We start from the raw sequence: 18,637 nt of genomic DNA on the forward strand, positions 1-18,637 counted from the left end.
ATGTGTTTCATTGGTTTGGCATGGGTGATACCAGGACCGGACAGGACCAGAGGGTCTTGAAGCCTTTGAAAGCAAATATTTTCAGCCAAGCTCAATGAGTTAACAGACGGTGGCCAGAGTAGCGGTGATTTTCGCTCAGGCGTGTCTGGATTTTGGGTTCAACGGAATGAGTAGCCATTCAATATTGTGTTAGTATTTGGTTCACACCTAGTATTTGATTTCCTCGGTACCACCCATATGGGGAAGGGTTTCCCCTATCCGCCACACGCGATTATTATTATTGTCACTATGTCATCAGCAAATCCGATATGGTGTATCTTCCCACCACTGAAATAGATGTGTATTGTTCGATTCAGTATTTCCATCACATAAATGTGGGTTATAATTACGTTACATTGCTGCTAGTAGACATATTTCTCACTTTTTCTTAGACAGTTGCTACCTGTTACTCCATCATAGGAATTTATGTGCGCAGCATTGTTGCAATACAGACGTTCAAATTATCCGATTTCTGTAATTTCATTTCGATACAAGATCGTCCTAATGGGATTCAGCCAGTCAGTCTTAATGTGGATATCCGACTAAGACTCTCATCATATGATAGACTGGGTGAACCACATTCTTAATCGGACTGTTGAATATAGATCACTTATCTATGACAGGGCCTGAATTCTTAAACACTGTGGAAAATAATAATCCAATGTGCTTATTACAAATACGTTATTTAAATATAAATATTTGAACTAACGAGATAACAGTTTATTTACAGGAGCAGAGCCCTATCCATCATAGCAGAGCGGTGCGAATTTGGTTTCAGGGCCAAGAGAGGATAAAACTGTTGCCGTTTGTTCCACAATCACCAAACATCAACCAGTTAGAGAATATGTGGGCAGAGGTAACAAGGCCATTGCCACGTGGATCTACAAAAGCAAGCGACCTTGGGACATATATAGAAAACATATGTTGGGAAGTAAACCATCACGCTACACTCTCGACGACATAATGAAATTGTTATATCCTAGCCAGTAATGCCACCCGAGCCCGCTGCCAAAAGGTTGGCAGCATCAAAGTCCGGACGCCGTCCGCATAAGCAGCGCCAGCGAGACAGAGAATCGCCGCAAGTCTGCGCGCGCCACCGCTGGCTTCTGGTTTCTTAAGCGCTGGAGTCGCGAGCGCTAGGACAGTTCTGTACTCGCCGCTCAGTTGTATACTCGCCACCGAATGGTGTACTTTCTAGTCAGTTGTGTGTTCATCGCAGCAGAGTTGTTGTTTGTCGTCAGCCGACGCTGACCTAGCCGCTCCGACTCGAACTAGACAGATCTCTGTAGACACGGAGTTCACTACTGTGTTTCTGTATCTTCGTTAATAAAGATAAGTACCGACTTTATTCAATCAGAGTGTTTGGGTTTTCATCTTTCTGTTCACTGTTCCAGCGGACCGGTCGGCCCGCTATTAAAAGTGTGGCGGTGACTTCGTAAGCCGTTTCTACAGCGAATTGTTTGTCGCTATGAACGCCGCCACAAAACTGGCGACGAGGACTTCCGAACTCGTGTGCAGGGCTGGTTCAACTTGTTTCTGGTTATACTAATTATAGCGATAAAATTTTGGGGGCTGGTTTAATTTGTGTTCACTATGTCTGCCGAATTACAACAGTTGATCTTGTTACAGAGTCAGCAAATACAAAGTCTGGTGGAAGCAATCGCCAAACAAGCGGCTAATCCTCCAACACAAAAGGAACAAGCACAGGCAGCACCGCCTTTCCGTGCTTTTGATGCATCAAGAGAAGAATGGCGAGAATATTTCGCGCAGTTGCAGGCGCACATGACAGTCTACAAAACCACGGGTACTGAGCGGCAGCTTTATTTAATTTCCACTGCAGGCGTGGAAGTCTATCGACTACTTTGTAAGTTGTTCCCGGAATCCAAGCCAGAAGCTATAGACTATGACGTTGTTGTTAACAAGCTTGCTGAGTATTTCGAGTCGCGAGTTCATGTGGCAGCAGCCAGATTCAAGTTCTTCAGATTAAAGAAACTGCCACATCAATCTAATAAACAGTGGTTAACAGATTTACGGGGCCTCACCCGTCAGTGCCGATTTAATTGTGTGTGTGGAGCTTCCTACAGTGATGTCATGTTACGAGACGCTATTACTCAAAACATTGCAGATTCTCGTATTCGTGCTGCTATCTTAAAGTTGCCTGACCCGTCATTAGAGACTGTGATGAACATTATTGAAGCCCAAGATACTTTTGACTATGCTGAGTGTGAGTTAGATCAGCCATGTATTTCTCAAATTGCCTGTGCTAAGCAAGTTATGTCACGCCCGCGGCCCCACCGGCAGAGTCAGACTGTAAACACTAGCCGGCCGCGTCATGTTAAACACATTCGTCAGCCGCGTGTGCAAAATGATAGAGTTAAGTCTTGCCCTAAGTGTGTTCTTGCTCATCCTCGTGAACGTTGCCCGTTAAGAAACGCGGTTTGTCACTTTTGTCAAAGGAAAGGACACATCCAGACTGTTTGTTTGCGTAAACGCAAGAACAATTCTAGTGCTGCCCAGCCCATGGATATTCATGTTCTTCAAAGCCAGCCCGCCCAGAAGGTCGCGTTTAAAGACTCTTCCACGGTTCGTGTGGGTAATAATCTTGTTCGCAATAAGCCACCCACCCAGCCCTCTGCTATGCGACCCAAGCGTAATTCAAACGCTGTAAAAAGTAATGTACAGACTGCAAGTGAAGCGGGAGTTGTTGTTCCACCCGCCCAACCCACGAGTTGTCGTAAGCAGCGAACACGTGCTAAACGCGCTGATTTTGTGTCTTCCGCCTCCGCTGCACCGATCCAGAGACAGTGTAATAAACTATTTGTGAAGCTACGCATCCAGGATAAGACCTTCAATTTTCAATTAGACACTGGTGCGTCTGTGACTCTCATAAATGGTGCTACGTATGCGGCTATCGGCCGCCCTAAACTTTCAGCGGCAAAACATTCTTTGGCTACTTATAGTGGAGAACAAATTCCTGTGTTAGGTGTATGTAGCGTGCCAGCCACATTCCGTGGCAATACAAAAACAGTTTCATTCACAGTGCTCCGCGCTACAGACAGTGTAAACATTTTCGGATTAGACTGTTTTGACTTGTTTGGCCTGTCTATCCAAGACAATGTGTTGCAAATTAATTCTGTTGTTGTTCCTCAAGACAGCATAACCGATTTGTGTAAACAATACAGTGACATATTTAAAGACGAACTAGGTTGTGCTGCGAACTTTGCCGCTCATATTACGTTAGATAATGCTCAGCCTCGATTTTTTCGTGCTCGTCCAGTGCCTCACGCCCTCCGGGCACCTGTAGCAGATGAACTTCGTCGTTGGCAAAACAACGGTGTTATTCAACCCGTTTCAGCGAGCCAGTGGGCTTCTCCCTTAGTTATTATAAAGAAACAGTCTGGCAAGTTACGTTTGTGTGCTGATTTTAAGTCGACAGTTAATCCTCAGACTGTCATTGATTCTTTTCCTTTGCCTAGACCGGACGAGCTGATGGATAAGTTAGGGGAAGCTCGTTTATTTTCCAAAATTGATCTCCGTGAAGCATATTTGCAATTGCCCCTCGACGAGCAATCACAACAGTATTTTGTCATAAACACGTCGTTGGGGTTGTTCCGTTTTCTGCGTTTGCCTTTTGGTTGTACGTCAGCTCCAGCTGTTTTTCAGCGTTTTTTGTCACAACTTCTGGCTAATGTGCCATCGTGTTGCAACTATTTAGACGATATTGTTGTGTCCGGTCGGACGCCTGCTGAACATTTCCGTAATTTGGAGTGTTTGTTTACAGTGTTGTCTCAGGCAGGCCTACGTTGCAACATCGATAAATGTTCATTTTTCCTTACGGAGATGGAGTATCTGGGACATGTTATTAATGCTCAAGGCATTCATCCCTCCCAGTCACATTTAGCAGCTATTCGTGATTTGCCCGCCCCTCGCAATCTGCATGAATTGCAAGCAGTTCTTGGCAAATTGACATATTGTATTAGGTTTATACCTAATGCATCACAGATTGCTGCACCGTTGCATCGTCTCCGCCGTAAGAATGTTCCGTTTGTGTGGTCAGCTGATTGCCAATCAGCCTTTCAGCAGCTCAAAGAGGCTTTATTGAATGATCGTTATCTGGTCCATTACGACCCTAACAAGCCTCTGGTGTTAGCTTGTGATGCCTCTTCTTTCGGCCTCGGTGCTGTGTTGTCTCACCGAGTCGGTAACACCGAACGTCCTATTGCGTTCGCATCTAAATTGCTAAACAAAGCTCAGTGTAATTATAGCCAATTGGACAAGGAAGCGTTGGCTATTGTGTTCGGTGTCACCAAATTCCATCACTACCTCTATGGTAGACCTTTCTATTTAGTAACAGATCACAAGCCCCTGACGTCACTGTTTCATCCGTCTAAACCAGTTCCTCAGCGGACAGCTCAGAGACTACAACGTTGGGCTCTTTTGTTATCACAATACCAGTATGAGATACTGTATCGCCCTACAGCTCAGCATGCAAACGCTGACGCGCTTTCTAGATTGCCGATTGCTGCGGATGATGTCTTCGATTCCTCTGACGACTCTTGCCATCAGATTGACGCCGATGAGCATCAATCCCTCCGGGATTTTCCGATTGATTATCGTCAGGTGGCACGTGAGACAGCTACGGATCCTCATCTGAGTTTACTATTACGTTTTGTTCAACGTGGTTGGCCGTCCAAGGCAAAGGACATATCGGATCCTGTGGTTCGTCGCTATTATCCGCAACGTCATCTGTTGTCTGTTTCGCACGGAGTTTTGCTGTTACGCACCGAGAATGACCAGCTTCGTGTAGTGGTTCCCCAAGTGCTCCAATCCAAGGTCCTCATCTTGTTGCATCAAGGTCATTGGGGAGTGGTCCGCACCAAGCAGCTTGCCCGCCGTCATTGTACATGGATCGGCATTGATAAGCAGATTACGCAGATGTCTACAGATTGTTCGACGTGTGCCGAACACCAAGCTGCTCCGCCTCAACGCTATTTTGAGTGGGCACGCCCTGCCGGTCCCTGGCAGCGAGTACATATTGATTTCGCTGGTCCATATTGGAATTCTCGTTGGCTCATCGTGATAGATGCGTTTAGTAATTTTCCGTTTGTGGTGCCCTTGCAGTCTACAACGTCTGCACAAACTATACAGGCGTTGACTTCAATTTTTTGTATTGAGGGTCTTCCAGAAGTTTTAGTGTCTGACAATGGTTCACAATTTACCTCTGCTGAATTTGAAAGTTTTTGTTCTGCCAATGGCATTCGCCATGTTCTTACTCCGCCGTTCCACCCTCAATCGAATGGTGCAGCGGAACGTTTTGTACGCACATTCAAGGATCATATGGACCGCCTTCGTGCTACGCACTCGTCAGCAGGCCCTCATCACGTTCCTGTCGTCGATCCGGACCACGCCACGCGACGGCCCTTCGCCTGCGGAGCTTCTCCACGGCCGTCGTCATCGCACCCTACTACGGTTGTTGCACCCCCCGGATCGACCCGCCGCTTCTGAGCATCGCACGCGTTTTCAGCGCAACGACGCCGTTTTTTTTTCAGAGTTTATCACGGTCGCCGTCGTTGGGAACATGGTACCGTGATAAGTGTCCAGGGTCGCGGTTTTTATACTGGGGTGCACAGGAGGCATCAGAACCAGTTGCGCCGCGCTGGCCGCCCGGATTCTGCCGCTCGTTCTTTGTCCACAGATTTGGTCCGCGGCGGGTTCCAGCCGCGCCTTCCGACTTCGCTGTCGCCCCCACGGCAGCAGCAGCAGCCGTCGCCGCTACCACGCCGACAGCCCGTCCCGTTGATGCCTCCCGCGCAGCTTCATACGGGAGCGCCCGGGTGGTCGCTCCGGCGCCTGCGGTCCCTCTTCAGTCGCCACCGCCTTCGGAGCTGATGGACGTTGACCCCTCAGCCGGGCCGCCTTCCCAAGCGGTGGCTGTGCAGCCTGTACTGCAGCCGCTTTCCTTGGGAACCCCCAAGGAGTCTGACACCGCAGCGCCTTGTCCGGCGCCCACTCAGCAGCCGTCGACGCAGCGTCAGGAGACGCTGCCTCTCTTCGTGGGTCCCGACGCCCCGTCGCGTCCAGTACCAGAAGCTGCGCCCGTGGTCACAGGCGTGCACCCTGACCTCGGTTTTCAGTCGGTGTTTCCCGAGGCCCCGCGCAGCCACTGCTGGGGTGCGGACCGGGGACTGCCATCGACAACAATCTCCGCCCCAGTCTCTTCTGCTACGCCTGCGGCCAGACCCCTCCCCCGCCGTCGACGCTCGCCACGTCATTATTCAACGACGGTGCGGCGATTTGGGGGGGGAGTAGTGTTATATCCCAGCCAGTAATGCCACCCGAGCCCGCTGCCAAAAGGTTGGCAGCATCAAAGTCCGGACGCCGTCCGCATAAGCAGCGCCAGCGAGACAGGAAATCGCCGCAAGTCTGCGCGCGCCACCGCTGGCTTCTGGTTTCTTAAGCGCTGGAGTCGCGAGCGCTAGGACAGTTCTGTACTCGCCGCTCAGTTGTGTACTCGCCACCGAATGGTGTACTTGTTAGTCAGTTGTGTGTTCATCGCAGCAGAGTTGTTGTTTGTCGTCAGTCGACGCTGACCTAGCCGCTCCGACTCGAACTAGACAGATCTCTGTAGACACGGAGTTCACTACTATGTTTCTGTATCTTCGTTAATAAAGATAAGTACCGACTTTTATTTAATCAGAGTGTTTGGGTTTTCATCTTTCTGTTCACTGTTCCAGCGGACCGGTCGGCCCGCTATTAAAAGTGTGGCGGTGACTTCGTAAGCCGTTTCTACAGCGAATTGTTTGTCGCTATGAACGCCGCCACAAAACTGGCGACGAGGACTTCCGAACTCGTGTGCAGGGCTGGTTCAACTTGTTTCTGGTTATACTAATTATAGCGATAAAATTTTGGTGGCTGGTTTAATTTGTGTTCACTATGTCTGCCGAATTACAACAGTTGATCTTGTTACAGAGTCAGCAAATACAAAGTCTGGTGGAAGCAATCGCCAAACAAGCGGCTAATCCTCCAACACAAAAGGAACAAGCACAGGCAGCACCGCCTTTCCGTGCTTTTGATGCATCAAGAGAAGAATGGCGAGAATATTTCGCGCAGTTGCAGGCGCACATGACAGTCTACAAAATCACGGGTACTGAGCGGCAGCTTTATTTAATTTCCACTGCAGGCGTGGAAGTCTATCGACTACTTTGTAAGTTGTTCCCGGAATCCAAGCCAGAAGCTATAGACTATGACGTTGTTGTTAACAAGCTTGCTGAGTATTTCGAGTCGCGAGTTCATGTGGCAGCAGCCAGATTCAAGTTCTTCAGATTAAAGAAACTGCCACATCAATCTAATAAACAGTGGTTAACAGATTTACGGGGCCTCACCCGTCAGTGCCGATTTAATTGTGTGTGTGGAGCTTCCTACAGTGATGTCATGTTACGAGACGCTATTACTCAAAACATTGCAGATTCTCGTATTCGTGCTGCTATCTTAAAGTTGCCTGACCCGTCATTAGAGACTGTGATGAACATTATTGAAGCCCAAGATACTTTTGACTATGCTGAGTGTGAGTTAGATCAGCCATGTATTTCTCAAATTGCCTGTGCTAAGCAAGTTATGTCACGCCCGCGGCCCCACCGGCAGAGTCAGACTGTAAACACTAGCCGGCCGCGTCATGTTAAACACATTCGTCAGCCGCGTGTGCAAAATGATAGAGTTAAGTCTTGCCCTAAGTGTGTTCTTGCTCATCCTCGTGAACGTTGCCCGTTAAGAAACGCGGTTTGTCACTTTTGTCAAAGGAAAGGACACATCCAGACTGTTTGTTTGCGTAAACGCAAGAACAATTCTAGTGCTGCCCAGCCCATGGATATTCATGTTCTTCAAAGCCAGCCCGCCCAGAAGGTCGCGTTTAAAGACTCTTCCACGGTTCGTGTGGGTAATAATCTTGTTCGCAATAAGCCACCCACCCAGCCCTCTGCTATGCGACCCAAGCGTAATTCAAACGCTGTAAAAAGTAATGTACAGACTGCAAGTGAAGCGGGAGTTGTTGTTCCACCCGCCCAACCCACGAGTTGTCGTAAGCAGCGAACACGTGCTAAACGCGCTGATTTTGTGTCTTCCGCCTCCGCTGCACCGATCCAGAGACAGTGTAATAAACTATTTGTGAAGCTACGCATCCAGGATAAGACCTTCAATTTTCAATTAGACACTGGTGCGTCTGTGACTCTCATAAATGGTGCTACGTATGCGGCTATCGGCCGCCCTAAACTTTCAGCGGCAAAACATTCTTTGGCTACTTATAGTGGAGAACAAATTCCTGTGTTAGGTGTATGTAGCGTGCCAGCCACATTCCGTGGCAATACAAAAACAGTTTCATTCACAGTGCTCCGCGCTACAGACAGTGTAAACATTTTCGGATTAGACTGTTTTGACTTGTTTGGCCTGTCTATCCAAGACAACGTGTTGCAAATTAATTCTGTTGTTGTTCCTCAAGACAGCATAACCGATTTGTGTAAACAATACAGTGACATATTTAAAGACGAACTAGGTTGTGCTGCGAACTTTGCCGCTCATATTACGTTAAAAGATAATGCTCAGCCTCGATTTTTTCGTGCTCGTCCAGTGCCTCACGCCCTCCGGGCACCTGTAGCAGATGAACTTCGTCGTTGGCAAAACAACGGTGTTATTCAACCCGTTTCAGCGAGCCAGTGGGCTTCTCCCTTAGTTATTATAAAGAAACAGTCTGGCAAGTTACGTTTGTGTGCTGATTTTAAGTCGACAGTTAATCCTCAGACTGTCATTGATTCTTTTCCTTTGCCTAGACCGGACGAGCTGATGGATAAGTTAGGGGAAGCTCGTTTATTTTCCAAAATTGATCTCCGTGAAGCATATTTGCAATTGCCCCTCGACGAGCAATCACAACAGTATTTTGTCATAAACACGTCGTTGGGGTTGTTCCGTTTTCTGCGTTTGCCTTTTGGTTGTACGTCAGCTCCAGCTGTTTTTCAGCGTTTTTTGTCACAACTTCTGGCTAATGTGCCATCGTGTTGCAACTATTTAGACGATATTGTTGTGTCCGGTCGGACGCCTTCTGAACATTTCCGTAATTTGGAGTGTTTGTTTACAGTGTTGTCTCAGGCAGGCCTACGTTGCAACATCGATAAATGTTCATTTTTCCTTACGGAGATGGAGTATCTGGGACATGTTATTAATGCTCAAGGCATTCATCCCTCCCAGTCACATTTAGCAGCTATTCGTGATTTGCCCGCCCCTCGCAATCTGCATGAATTGCAAGCAGTTCTTGGCAAATTGACATATTGTATTAGGTTTATACCTAATGCATCACAGATTGCTGCACCGTTGCATCGTCTCCGCCGTAAGAATGTTCCGTTTGTGTGGTCAGCTGATTGCCAATCAGCCTTTCAGCAGCTCAAAGAGGCTTTATTGAATGATCGTTATCTGGTCCATTACGACCCTAACAAGCCTCTGGTGTTAGCTTGTGATGCCTCTTCTTTCGGCCTCGGTGCTGTGTTGTCTCACCGAGTCGGTAACACCGAACGTCCTATTGCGTTCGCATCTAAATTGCTAAACAAAGCTCAGTGTAATTATAGCCAATTGGACAAGGAAGCGTTGGCTATTGTGTTCGGTGTCACAAAATTCCATCACTACCTCTATGGTAGACCTTTCTATTTAGTAACAGATCACAAGCCCCTGACGTCACTGTTTCATCCGTCTAAACCAGTTCCTCAGCGGACAGCTCAGAGACTACAACGTTGGGCTCTTTTGTTATCACAATACCAGTATGAGATACTGTATCGCCCTACAGCTCAGCATGCAAACGCTGACGCGCTTTCTAGATTGCCGATTGCTGCGGATGATGTCTTCGATTCCTCTGACGACTCTTGCCATCAGATTGACGCCGATGAGCATCAATCCCTCCGGGATTTTCCGATTGATTATCGTCAGGTGGCACGTGAGACAGCTACGGATCCTCATCTGAGTTTACTATTACGTTTTGTTCAACGTGGTTGGCCGTCCAAGACATAGGACATATCGGATCCTGTGGTTCGTCGCTATTATCCGCAACGTCATCTGTTGTCTGTTTCGCACGGAGTTTTGCTGTTACGCACCGAGAATGACCAGCTTCGTGTAGTGGTTCCCCAAGTGCTCCAATCCAAGGTCCTCGACTTGTTGCATCAAGGTCATTGGGGAGTGGTCCGCACCAAGCAGCTTGCCCGCCGTCATTGTACATGGATCGGTATTGATAAGCAGATTACGCAGATGTCTACAGATTGTTCGACGTGTGCCGAACACCAAGCTGCTCCGCCTCAACGCTATTTTGAGTGGGCACGCCCTGCCGGTCCCTGGCAGCGAGTACATATTGATTTCGCTGGTCCATATTGGAATTCTCATTGGCTCATCGTGATAGATGCGTTTAGTAATTTTCCGTTTGTGGTGCCCTTGCAGTCTACAACGTCTGCACAAACTATACAGGCGTTGACTTCAATTTTTTGTATTGAGGGTCTTCCAGAAGTTTTAGTGTCTGACAATGGTTCACAATTTACCTCTGCTGAATTTGAAAGTTTTTGTTCTGCCAATGGCATTCGCCATGTTCTTACTCCGCCGTTCCACCCTCAATCGAATGGTGCAGCGGAACGTTTTGTACGCACATTCAAGGATCATATGGACCGCCTTCGTGCTACGCACTCGTCAGCAGGCCCTCATCACGTTCCTGTCGTCGATCCGGACCACGCCACGCGACGGCCCTTCGCCTGCGGAGCTTCTCCACGGCCGTCGTCATCGCACCCTACTACGGTTGTTGCACCCCCCGGATCGACCCGCCGCTTCTGAGCATCGCACGCGTTTTCAGCGCAACGACGCCGTTTTTTTTCAGAGTTTATCACGGTCGCCGTCGTTGGGAACATGGTACCGTGATAAGTGTCCAGGGTCGCGGTTTTTATACTGGGGTGCACAGGAGGCATCAGAACCAGTTGCGCCGCGCTGGCCGCCCGGATTCTGCCGCTCCTTCTTTGTCCACAGATTTGGTCCGCGACGGGTTCCAGCCGCGCCTTCCGACTTCGCTGCCGCCCCCAGGGCAGCAGCAGCAGCCGTCGCCGCTACCACGCCGACAGCCCGTCCCGTTGATGCCTCCCGCGCAGCTTCATCCGGGAGCGCCCCAGGTGGTCGCTCCGGCGCCTGCGGTCCCTCTTCAGTCGCCACCGCCTTCGGAGCTGATGGACGTCGACCCCTCAGCCGGGCCGCCTTCCCAAGCGGTGGCTGTGCAGCCTGCCCTGCAGCCGCTTTCCTTGGGCACCCCCAAGGAGTCTGACACCGCAGCGCCTTGTCCGGCGCCCACTCAGCAGCCGTCGACGCAGCGTCAGGAGACGCTGCCTCTCTTCGTGGGTCCCGACGCCCCGTCGCGTCCAGTACCAGAAGCTGCGCCCGTGGTCACAGGCGTGCACCCTGACCTCGGTTTTCAGTCGGTGTTTCCCGAGGCCCCGCGCAGCCACTGCTGGGGTGCGGACCAGGGACTGCCACCGACAACAGTCTCCGCCCCGGTCTCTTCTGCTACGCCTGCGGCCAGACCCCTACCCCGCCGTCGACGCTCGCCACGTCATTATTCAACGACGGTGCGGCGATTTGGGGGGGAGGAGTGTTATATCCTAGCCAGTAATGCCACCCGAGCCCGCTGCCAAAAGGTTGGCAGCATCAAAGTCCGGACGCCGTCCGCATAAGCAGCGCCAGCGAGACAGGAAATCGCCGCAAGTCTGCGCGCGCCGCCGCTGGCTTCTGGTTTCTTAAGCGCTGGAGTCGCGAGCGCTAGGACAGTTCTGTACTCGCCGCTCAGTTGTATACTCGCCACCGAATGGTGTACTTGCTAGTCAGTTGTGTGTTCATCGCAGCAGAGTTGTTGTTTGTCGTCAGCCGACGCTGACCTAGCCGCTCCGACTCGAACTGGACAGATCTCTGTAGACACGGAGTTCACTACTATGTTTCTGTATCTTCGTTAATAAAGATAAGTACCGACTTTTATTTAATCAGAGTGTTTGGGTTTTCATCTTTCTGTTCACTGTTCCAGCGGACCGGTCGGCCCGCTATTAAAAGTGTGGCGGTGACTTCGTAACCCGTTTCTACAGCGAATTGTTTGTCGCTATGAACGCCGCCACAAAAGAAATCAATTCCCCTGCGCCTTCGAGAAATCTTACTTAATGATCGTGGGTGGGTTGGTTACTAAAAGTATAAAAAAATGTTCAAATATGTGTGAAATCTTATGGGACTTAACTGCTAAGGTCATCAGTACCTAAGCTTGCACACTACTTAACTTAAACTATCCTAAGTACAAACACACACACCCATGCCCGAGGGAGGACTCAAACCTCCGCCGGGATCAGCCACGCAGCCCATGACTGCAGCGCCCCAGACCGCTCGGCTAATCCCGCGCGGCAACTAAAAGTATACTCGTCCACAAAACCCATGTGGACAATTATCTGGTAATCGATCAAGCTTTGCTTTGTCGCAGCTCTTTAGAATACAAGTCCATTTACTTTCAAGCTACTCCTTACAATTCTTGCAATGCAAGGTAATTGAAAAAACTCATCCACCCGACGCCAACTGAGGAACTGACTGGTGCATGTGTTGTTCAGCACACAATAGTTGTCACCCTCACTGGAATCAGTGACTGTGTGTGTGTGTGTGTGTTCGTGTTCATGCACAATCTGAATCAATACTATTAACATTAGAGAGACAACCAACAATAAATATTGCATCAAATATGACTGTAAAGTATTTTAATGCGATGGGAAGTTTCAAACTGAATTTTCACCCAACCCACATCCTGCATATTACTTTAAGTAAGATGTATTAACTCCACAGTATCGCTATCAGAGACAGTGCACTCTTGTTGTCGAGGCTCGCGACAAGCGCAGCGATCAGCAGTGCCCAATGCCGCCGCGATTTGTTTATGTTGGCTGAGCGTGGACACTGCAGCAGACGCTTCGCCATAAACAGAAAGAAATCACCTTGGCTCCGACTGCACGTGAGCGGATATCACTGCCTGCGTGTTCTTATAGAAACCAACGGCAGACTCTACTCACAGGTGCCATGGAGCAATTGCAACGGGTATCATGTCATTAGTCATCAGAATATTAACCAGTGATGAAATGTCCACTGTATTTGAATCCAAAGAAAATAGGAACCTTCTCACAAAGGAATGTGAGGTGAAATCAAAATTTATCCAACATACAAAAATTAACTGCACGGCTTTCATGTATGCAGTAGTAGCACACAAGAAAATATTATGTCTTGGAAGCATATATTTCATTTCCTCTTCTCATATCATAACTTTTGTTTTAGTATGATGTTAAAAAAGTAAACAGTTTAGGGTTCTGAAACATAATATGACACCAGATTCTTATAGTAGGCGCTATCGGAAACGCAAAAAGCAGGGAGCTATCCATTCTTTTGTCCAAAAGTCTGTTTCCCTCCATGCATTACTCACGCTAGGAGATTCTTATTTAAGGACTTGTGGGCATCAAGTTCTTCAGCAGAACAAGCCTTATGTTATTGTGCTAATTACGGTATGGAAAAAATGCAACAAAGACGAGTTCCCCTAGAGCAGTGAGGATATTTGCACATGCCTGTATTCAGCAATGACTGCCAGCTGCCACAACACTTCACAGAATCCTTGCGGCAGGCAACACAACTGTGCGTGCACTTCAGACTTCATTCAGTAAGACGTCAGGAGATGGATGGAAACGTCAAATTAACGTTGGTTTCCGAGTCGTATTCAATCAATAACGAGGTGTTATTAAGGTAGTGGAACTTTCTAGCAATTACACTTCTATAATTCCCATATGAGTATTCCGATAGCCAAAAGAACCCGTTAGTGTGAAACCATCTGGAACTGCATTAACATCAAACTGCAAGAACTTGAGACAATACGTGGACTCTTCTCTTCGCTAGGTGACCTATTACTGATATTTAGGATTCTCTCCGTCCTAGGCGTAATGGAAATGGAACTTCAGAGGCGCTTTCCGCTATTCTTGACAAACATGAGAAACTTGTAATCACTGCGAGTTACAACTGCGTGATGATAATGGTTCAGGTTGTCAGTAGTTGTGGTGGTGTTATGCTGTCAAACTTAATTTAGCGCTGACAACATACTTAAGTAAAGATAGTGTTGTGGCGTCGTCGCTTGTATTTATTTGGCCTCAGCTTGAGTAATCCGACTTAACGAACATAGTACTACATTCGCGGGCTGCTAATGATACAGTATGACTACAGAGATCATCGTGCGGGTATTACATTAACTCTGCAATGAATTGCTTAAAAAATATTACCCTCAGCTATGCAGCTGGAATGACTCATTACACAGGTACTCTATGTTGCACTTGGTTAAGTGATCAGTTCGCTGCAATCCTGCTTCTATTGTTTGTAAATACTTGTATACATCAAAAATGGTTCAAATGGCTCTGAGCGCTATGCGATTTAACGTCTGAGGTCATCAGTCCGCCAGAACTTAGAGCTACTTAAACCTAACTAACCTAAGGACATCAGACACATCCATGCCCGAGACTGGAGTCGAACCTGAGACCGTAGCTGTCGCGCGGTTCCAGATTGTAGCGCCTAGAACCGCTCGGCCACCCTGGCCGGCATACTTGTATACTGACCATTCGTTATTTGACTAAATATGAACTACAATCTAATTCGCATGTATATGACATGGGTCAGCTCCGGCACGAAGGTGTGACTAAGGATTGGATGCCGTTGGAGTCCCGTTATTCTGATGGCAAGACAAATGTTGGCAAGTCACCTCTATTGCCTCAAAAAACAATTGCATCATAAACATCGAAGGACCGACGTCCACACTGTCACAGCGCGTTGAAATACACCAACGACGGCAGATGAAAATTTGTGACCTACTGAGCTTCGAACCTAGACCTCCTGCTTACTAGACAGACGTGCTGACCATTGCACTATTATTTTTTTAAAAAGTTTGAGAAGACTTTCAGCACCAGGTAGGCGGAGGCAAAGAGGGCAGGGGTCGAAAATCCGAGGCCTGGCCACAATGCCTCCCCCATACCTGTCACTGGGCAGCTACATTATTCACAAGTATTCCATGTTTGCACTCATACATTTCTTTAAATTGCTGATCAAAATTGAAGTAGTAATTAAGGTAAAATAAATTACAGATTGTCGCCTCCAATGGCGTGCGTTCCTTGTGGAACATAACTTATGACAGTGAACAGGGTGACGGAAAAATACATAACAAACATTCATTCAGAAATATATTCACAATTACAGTTATTATGCTCTGAATGCATATGAGGTCTGTAAGGAAGCCATATATTTTTCAACAAATGGAAGAAGTTCGGAGCCGGAGGGGTTGTGCCAAATTGGAACAGTTCTGATTTTAGAACCAACGTAAAAGAATATTCCAGGAATAATAAAAAGTGAAAGCATAATATTCGGCTTCTAATCAATAAAACTGTCCACCTCTTTGTAGCCCACATAAAGCAATAGATAAAAAAAATTTTAAACCATTCCTTATATTTGTAATTCTTCTTCAGCTTAAAATGTTCTTCTGCAATATAAAACATGCACTCTTCTAAGTTCTAAGTTTTGTTTATTACGACGTAAAACACAAACTGCCCCAGAAGCCACGAATAACCGTTATTCTTTGCGGACGGGTAACATTTCCAGTCGGGTAGTAAAGCTTCAGTTATCGGTATATGACTTTCTGCGGTTCTGTTGATAGTGCTAATTTCTTCCTCGTCCAGTTCCAAATTCTGATTCTATTTTCACATAACAAGGTGTGCGCTACAGTTTCTACAAGCTCACGTTTGTCGCAGTATGGAGATGGTCTCAAACTGATTTTTCATAATCGTTCCGCTGTGGGTATGGTTTCGTTTACGACGTCGCACCATACGGCACTGACTCTAGTTGGTATAATTTTGTTGTTGATATTTTTCCAGACCATCCTCCAGTTTTTTGTAGGTTAATTTACCGGAATTGGTTTGTGTAGACGATGTCTGGTAATATAATCATAGACGGTTCAAGTGTTGGTTTGTGCTGGTAGAAGTCTTATACAGCTCCAATCGCCATAGTACTTTCGGACGTAATGTAGGCTGGCGTGCTACATTAACAGGAGCGTTCGTATCCCCAGGATCTAACGAGAGGAACAGAAGTTTCGTGATGCCTGTTTTAGTGGCGTGTATTAGTTTAAAAGGACGTCTTTAATTCCAAGTCCTCTGTTTTGCATCTGCAAAGTCGCCGTGTGGAAGGATACTTTGAAGATATTTTGTTTCCACACATACCAAGAGGCTACAGCTAATATTTTATGTGCAGTGACCTGCAGTATTGGTAAGACTGCTGCGACATGATAAATTTTGCTAAGTAAGTATGTATTTATAAGCTGAACTTTCTTAAGTCAGTCTAACGATCGCATGTCATGGTCCTTCAACAAGGTTCCGATGACATTAAGTTTCCGCTCCCAATTTTTCGTGGCCATGCGCTTGGGATTCGCCCTTAACCACAATCCGAGATGGAGTCTCTCTTCAGTTACATCTAACCAGTGCGCACCTATTGCACTATTGTAGGAACCGAGATGCAGTATTTTGGATTTAAAATTTTGCAAATTTGTGGTAAGAACTTATGGGACCAAGTTGCTTAGGTCATCGGTCTCTAAGTTTACACACTACTTAATCTAACTTAAACTATGGACAACACACACACCCATGCCCGAGGGAGGATTCGAAGCTCCGACGGTGGGCACTGTCGGGACACAGCAACCAACCTCTCTGCAGTACCTATATACACACGCTTCTCATCATACACCCCCCCCCCCCCCCCCCGGCCGTTATTCCACTCGTTCGCGGCCACACTGTATTCCCGCGTGGGTTCGGACGATGTCGTGCGTCTAGCACTGAAAACTTTAGATGACCCCTCGTGTCCCAAATAATTATACAGGATGTTTCAGGAGAAATAGTAAATATTGTAGGAGATGGTAGTATAGACAAATTGCAGGAAAAATGACATATAACATGTGTCCAGTTTTTATAGTTCAAATGGTTCTGAGTACTATGGGACTTAACATCGGAGGTCATCAGTCCCCTAGAACTTAGAACTACTTAAACCTAACTAAACTAAGGACATCGCACACATCCATGCCCGAGGCAGGATTCGAACCTGCGTCCGCAGCAGTCGCGCGGGTCCGGACTGAAGCGCCTAGAACCGCTCGGCCAGAGCGGCCGGCTCCAGTTTTTATTAAAACATACATATAGCTGGGTTGTAGTGTATCTAGAGGTAGCCCTGGATGGATAAATATTATGAACACCTCACATAAAGAATGTGTTCCACTGCGAAAGGCAATCTTATTTGCACCAGAAGCTGCTGTAGGGTAAACTGGGGTCTAAACCCAGTACTTACTGGATATACACCTCTGCAAAAAGACCATTGATAATTTATAGGCCTATAATATGAACAAAGTCGAACAGAAAGTGGCTGCTAGGGAGTCTGGCAAAGTGCAGAGACTGACCTGCTTTCACAAACAGATGGAATTAGCAGGACATCCACTCCTGGATTGATATTACGCTAGACATGCCCGCCTTACACCTGTGGCTTAAAATGGAGGCAGCGGCAGGGACATAAAGGCTAAAAATTGGAAATAGCTGGATGTAGTTAGAATATACGGAATCCCAAATCAGTATGGCGATGGTTGGGGAAATGCCGACTAACTATACAATAACTTCTAGCTGTTTCAATAAACCTTGCCATGTAACAGTTGGAGGCAGGGAGCAGTGGAAGAACGAACCACTACACCGCGCAGGAGACATAATATAGTGGTTTACTGACAGGTCGAAAATAGATGAAAGTACCGGGTCTGGTGTACTGCCTAGTATCTCTTTAGGGAAGGTGGCCACAGTATTACATGACATCTTCTATCAGCTTGTGCACGAAGGAGAATTAGAGTAGACCCTACAAATATCGTAGCATCTACTTTTATTCAGACAGGCAAGCAGCTCTGAAATCTCTATCAGCCCGTACAACTAGACCGAAGGTCGTTGCAGAATGCCATGAAGAATTTTCCTTCGGACATGTCCGAAAGAACAGACACCACACATATATCCATATAAAGGGTGTTTCAGGAGGAATAGTAGATATTTTAGCAGGTGGTAGTACAGACGAATTGCATTAAAAAATTCCATATAAATGCGTCCACTTTTTATTGAGGACAGAGATACAGCTGTTAATACGTAATCCTAACAAACTCAAATCAAAGGCAAATGAGGACGTTCAAAGTTGATTTTCAAAAATTCACCCACCAACTTCAATGCACATTTGACTTCTCTTGGTAACACCACGCGTAGCTCTTCTGAGGTCGTCTTTGCGTTCTTTTATGAGGGCTGCACTATTCATAATCCGAACGATCAAATCGGCTCTTGGGTTTACTTTTTCTTTGAAGACTTCGCCTTTAACCATCCCCGCAGGCAAAAATCCAAAGAGAGAACGTCCAGGGACCTTGAAGGCCAAGAAAAGTGCACATATCTAATGATCCATCTTCCAGAAAATGTTAGGTTTGGTGAATGTGTCACTTCACGAC

The 18,637-nt window shown here is 47.2% G+C and overlaps 1 protein-coding gene across 1 annotated transcript in view; it reads left to right on the forward strand.

Moving 5' to 3' along the window:
* LOC126251419 (proline-rich protein 36-like) overlaps positions 1-18,637 on the forward strand; it is a 67,406-nt gene that overhangs the window by 38,489 nt on the left and 10,280 nt on the right. The window contains exons 2-3 of the mRNA XM_049951833.1: positions 5,735-6,210; positions 11,077-11,594. Of these exons, the coding sequence (XP_049807790.1) occupies positions 5,735-6,210; positions 11,077-11,594 (994 nt within the window). The remainder of the gene's footprint in view (positions 1-5,734; positions 6,211-11,076; positions 11,595-18,637) is intronic.

The sequence above is a fragment of the Schistocerca nitens genome, chromosome 4 (assembly GCF_023898315.1).
Source record: "Schistocerca nitens isolate TAMUIC-IGC-003100 chromosome 4, iqSchNite1.1, whole genome shotgun sequence".
Lineage (NCBI taxonomy): Eukaryota > Metazoa > Arthropoda > Insecta > Orthoptera > Acrididae > Schistocerca > Schistocerca nitens.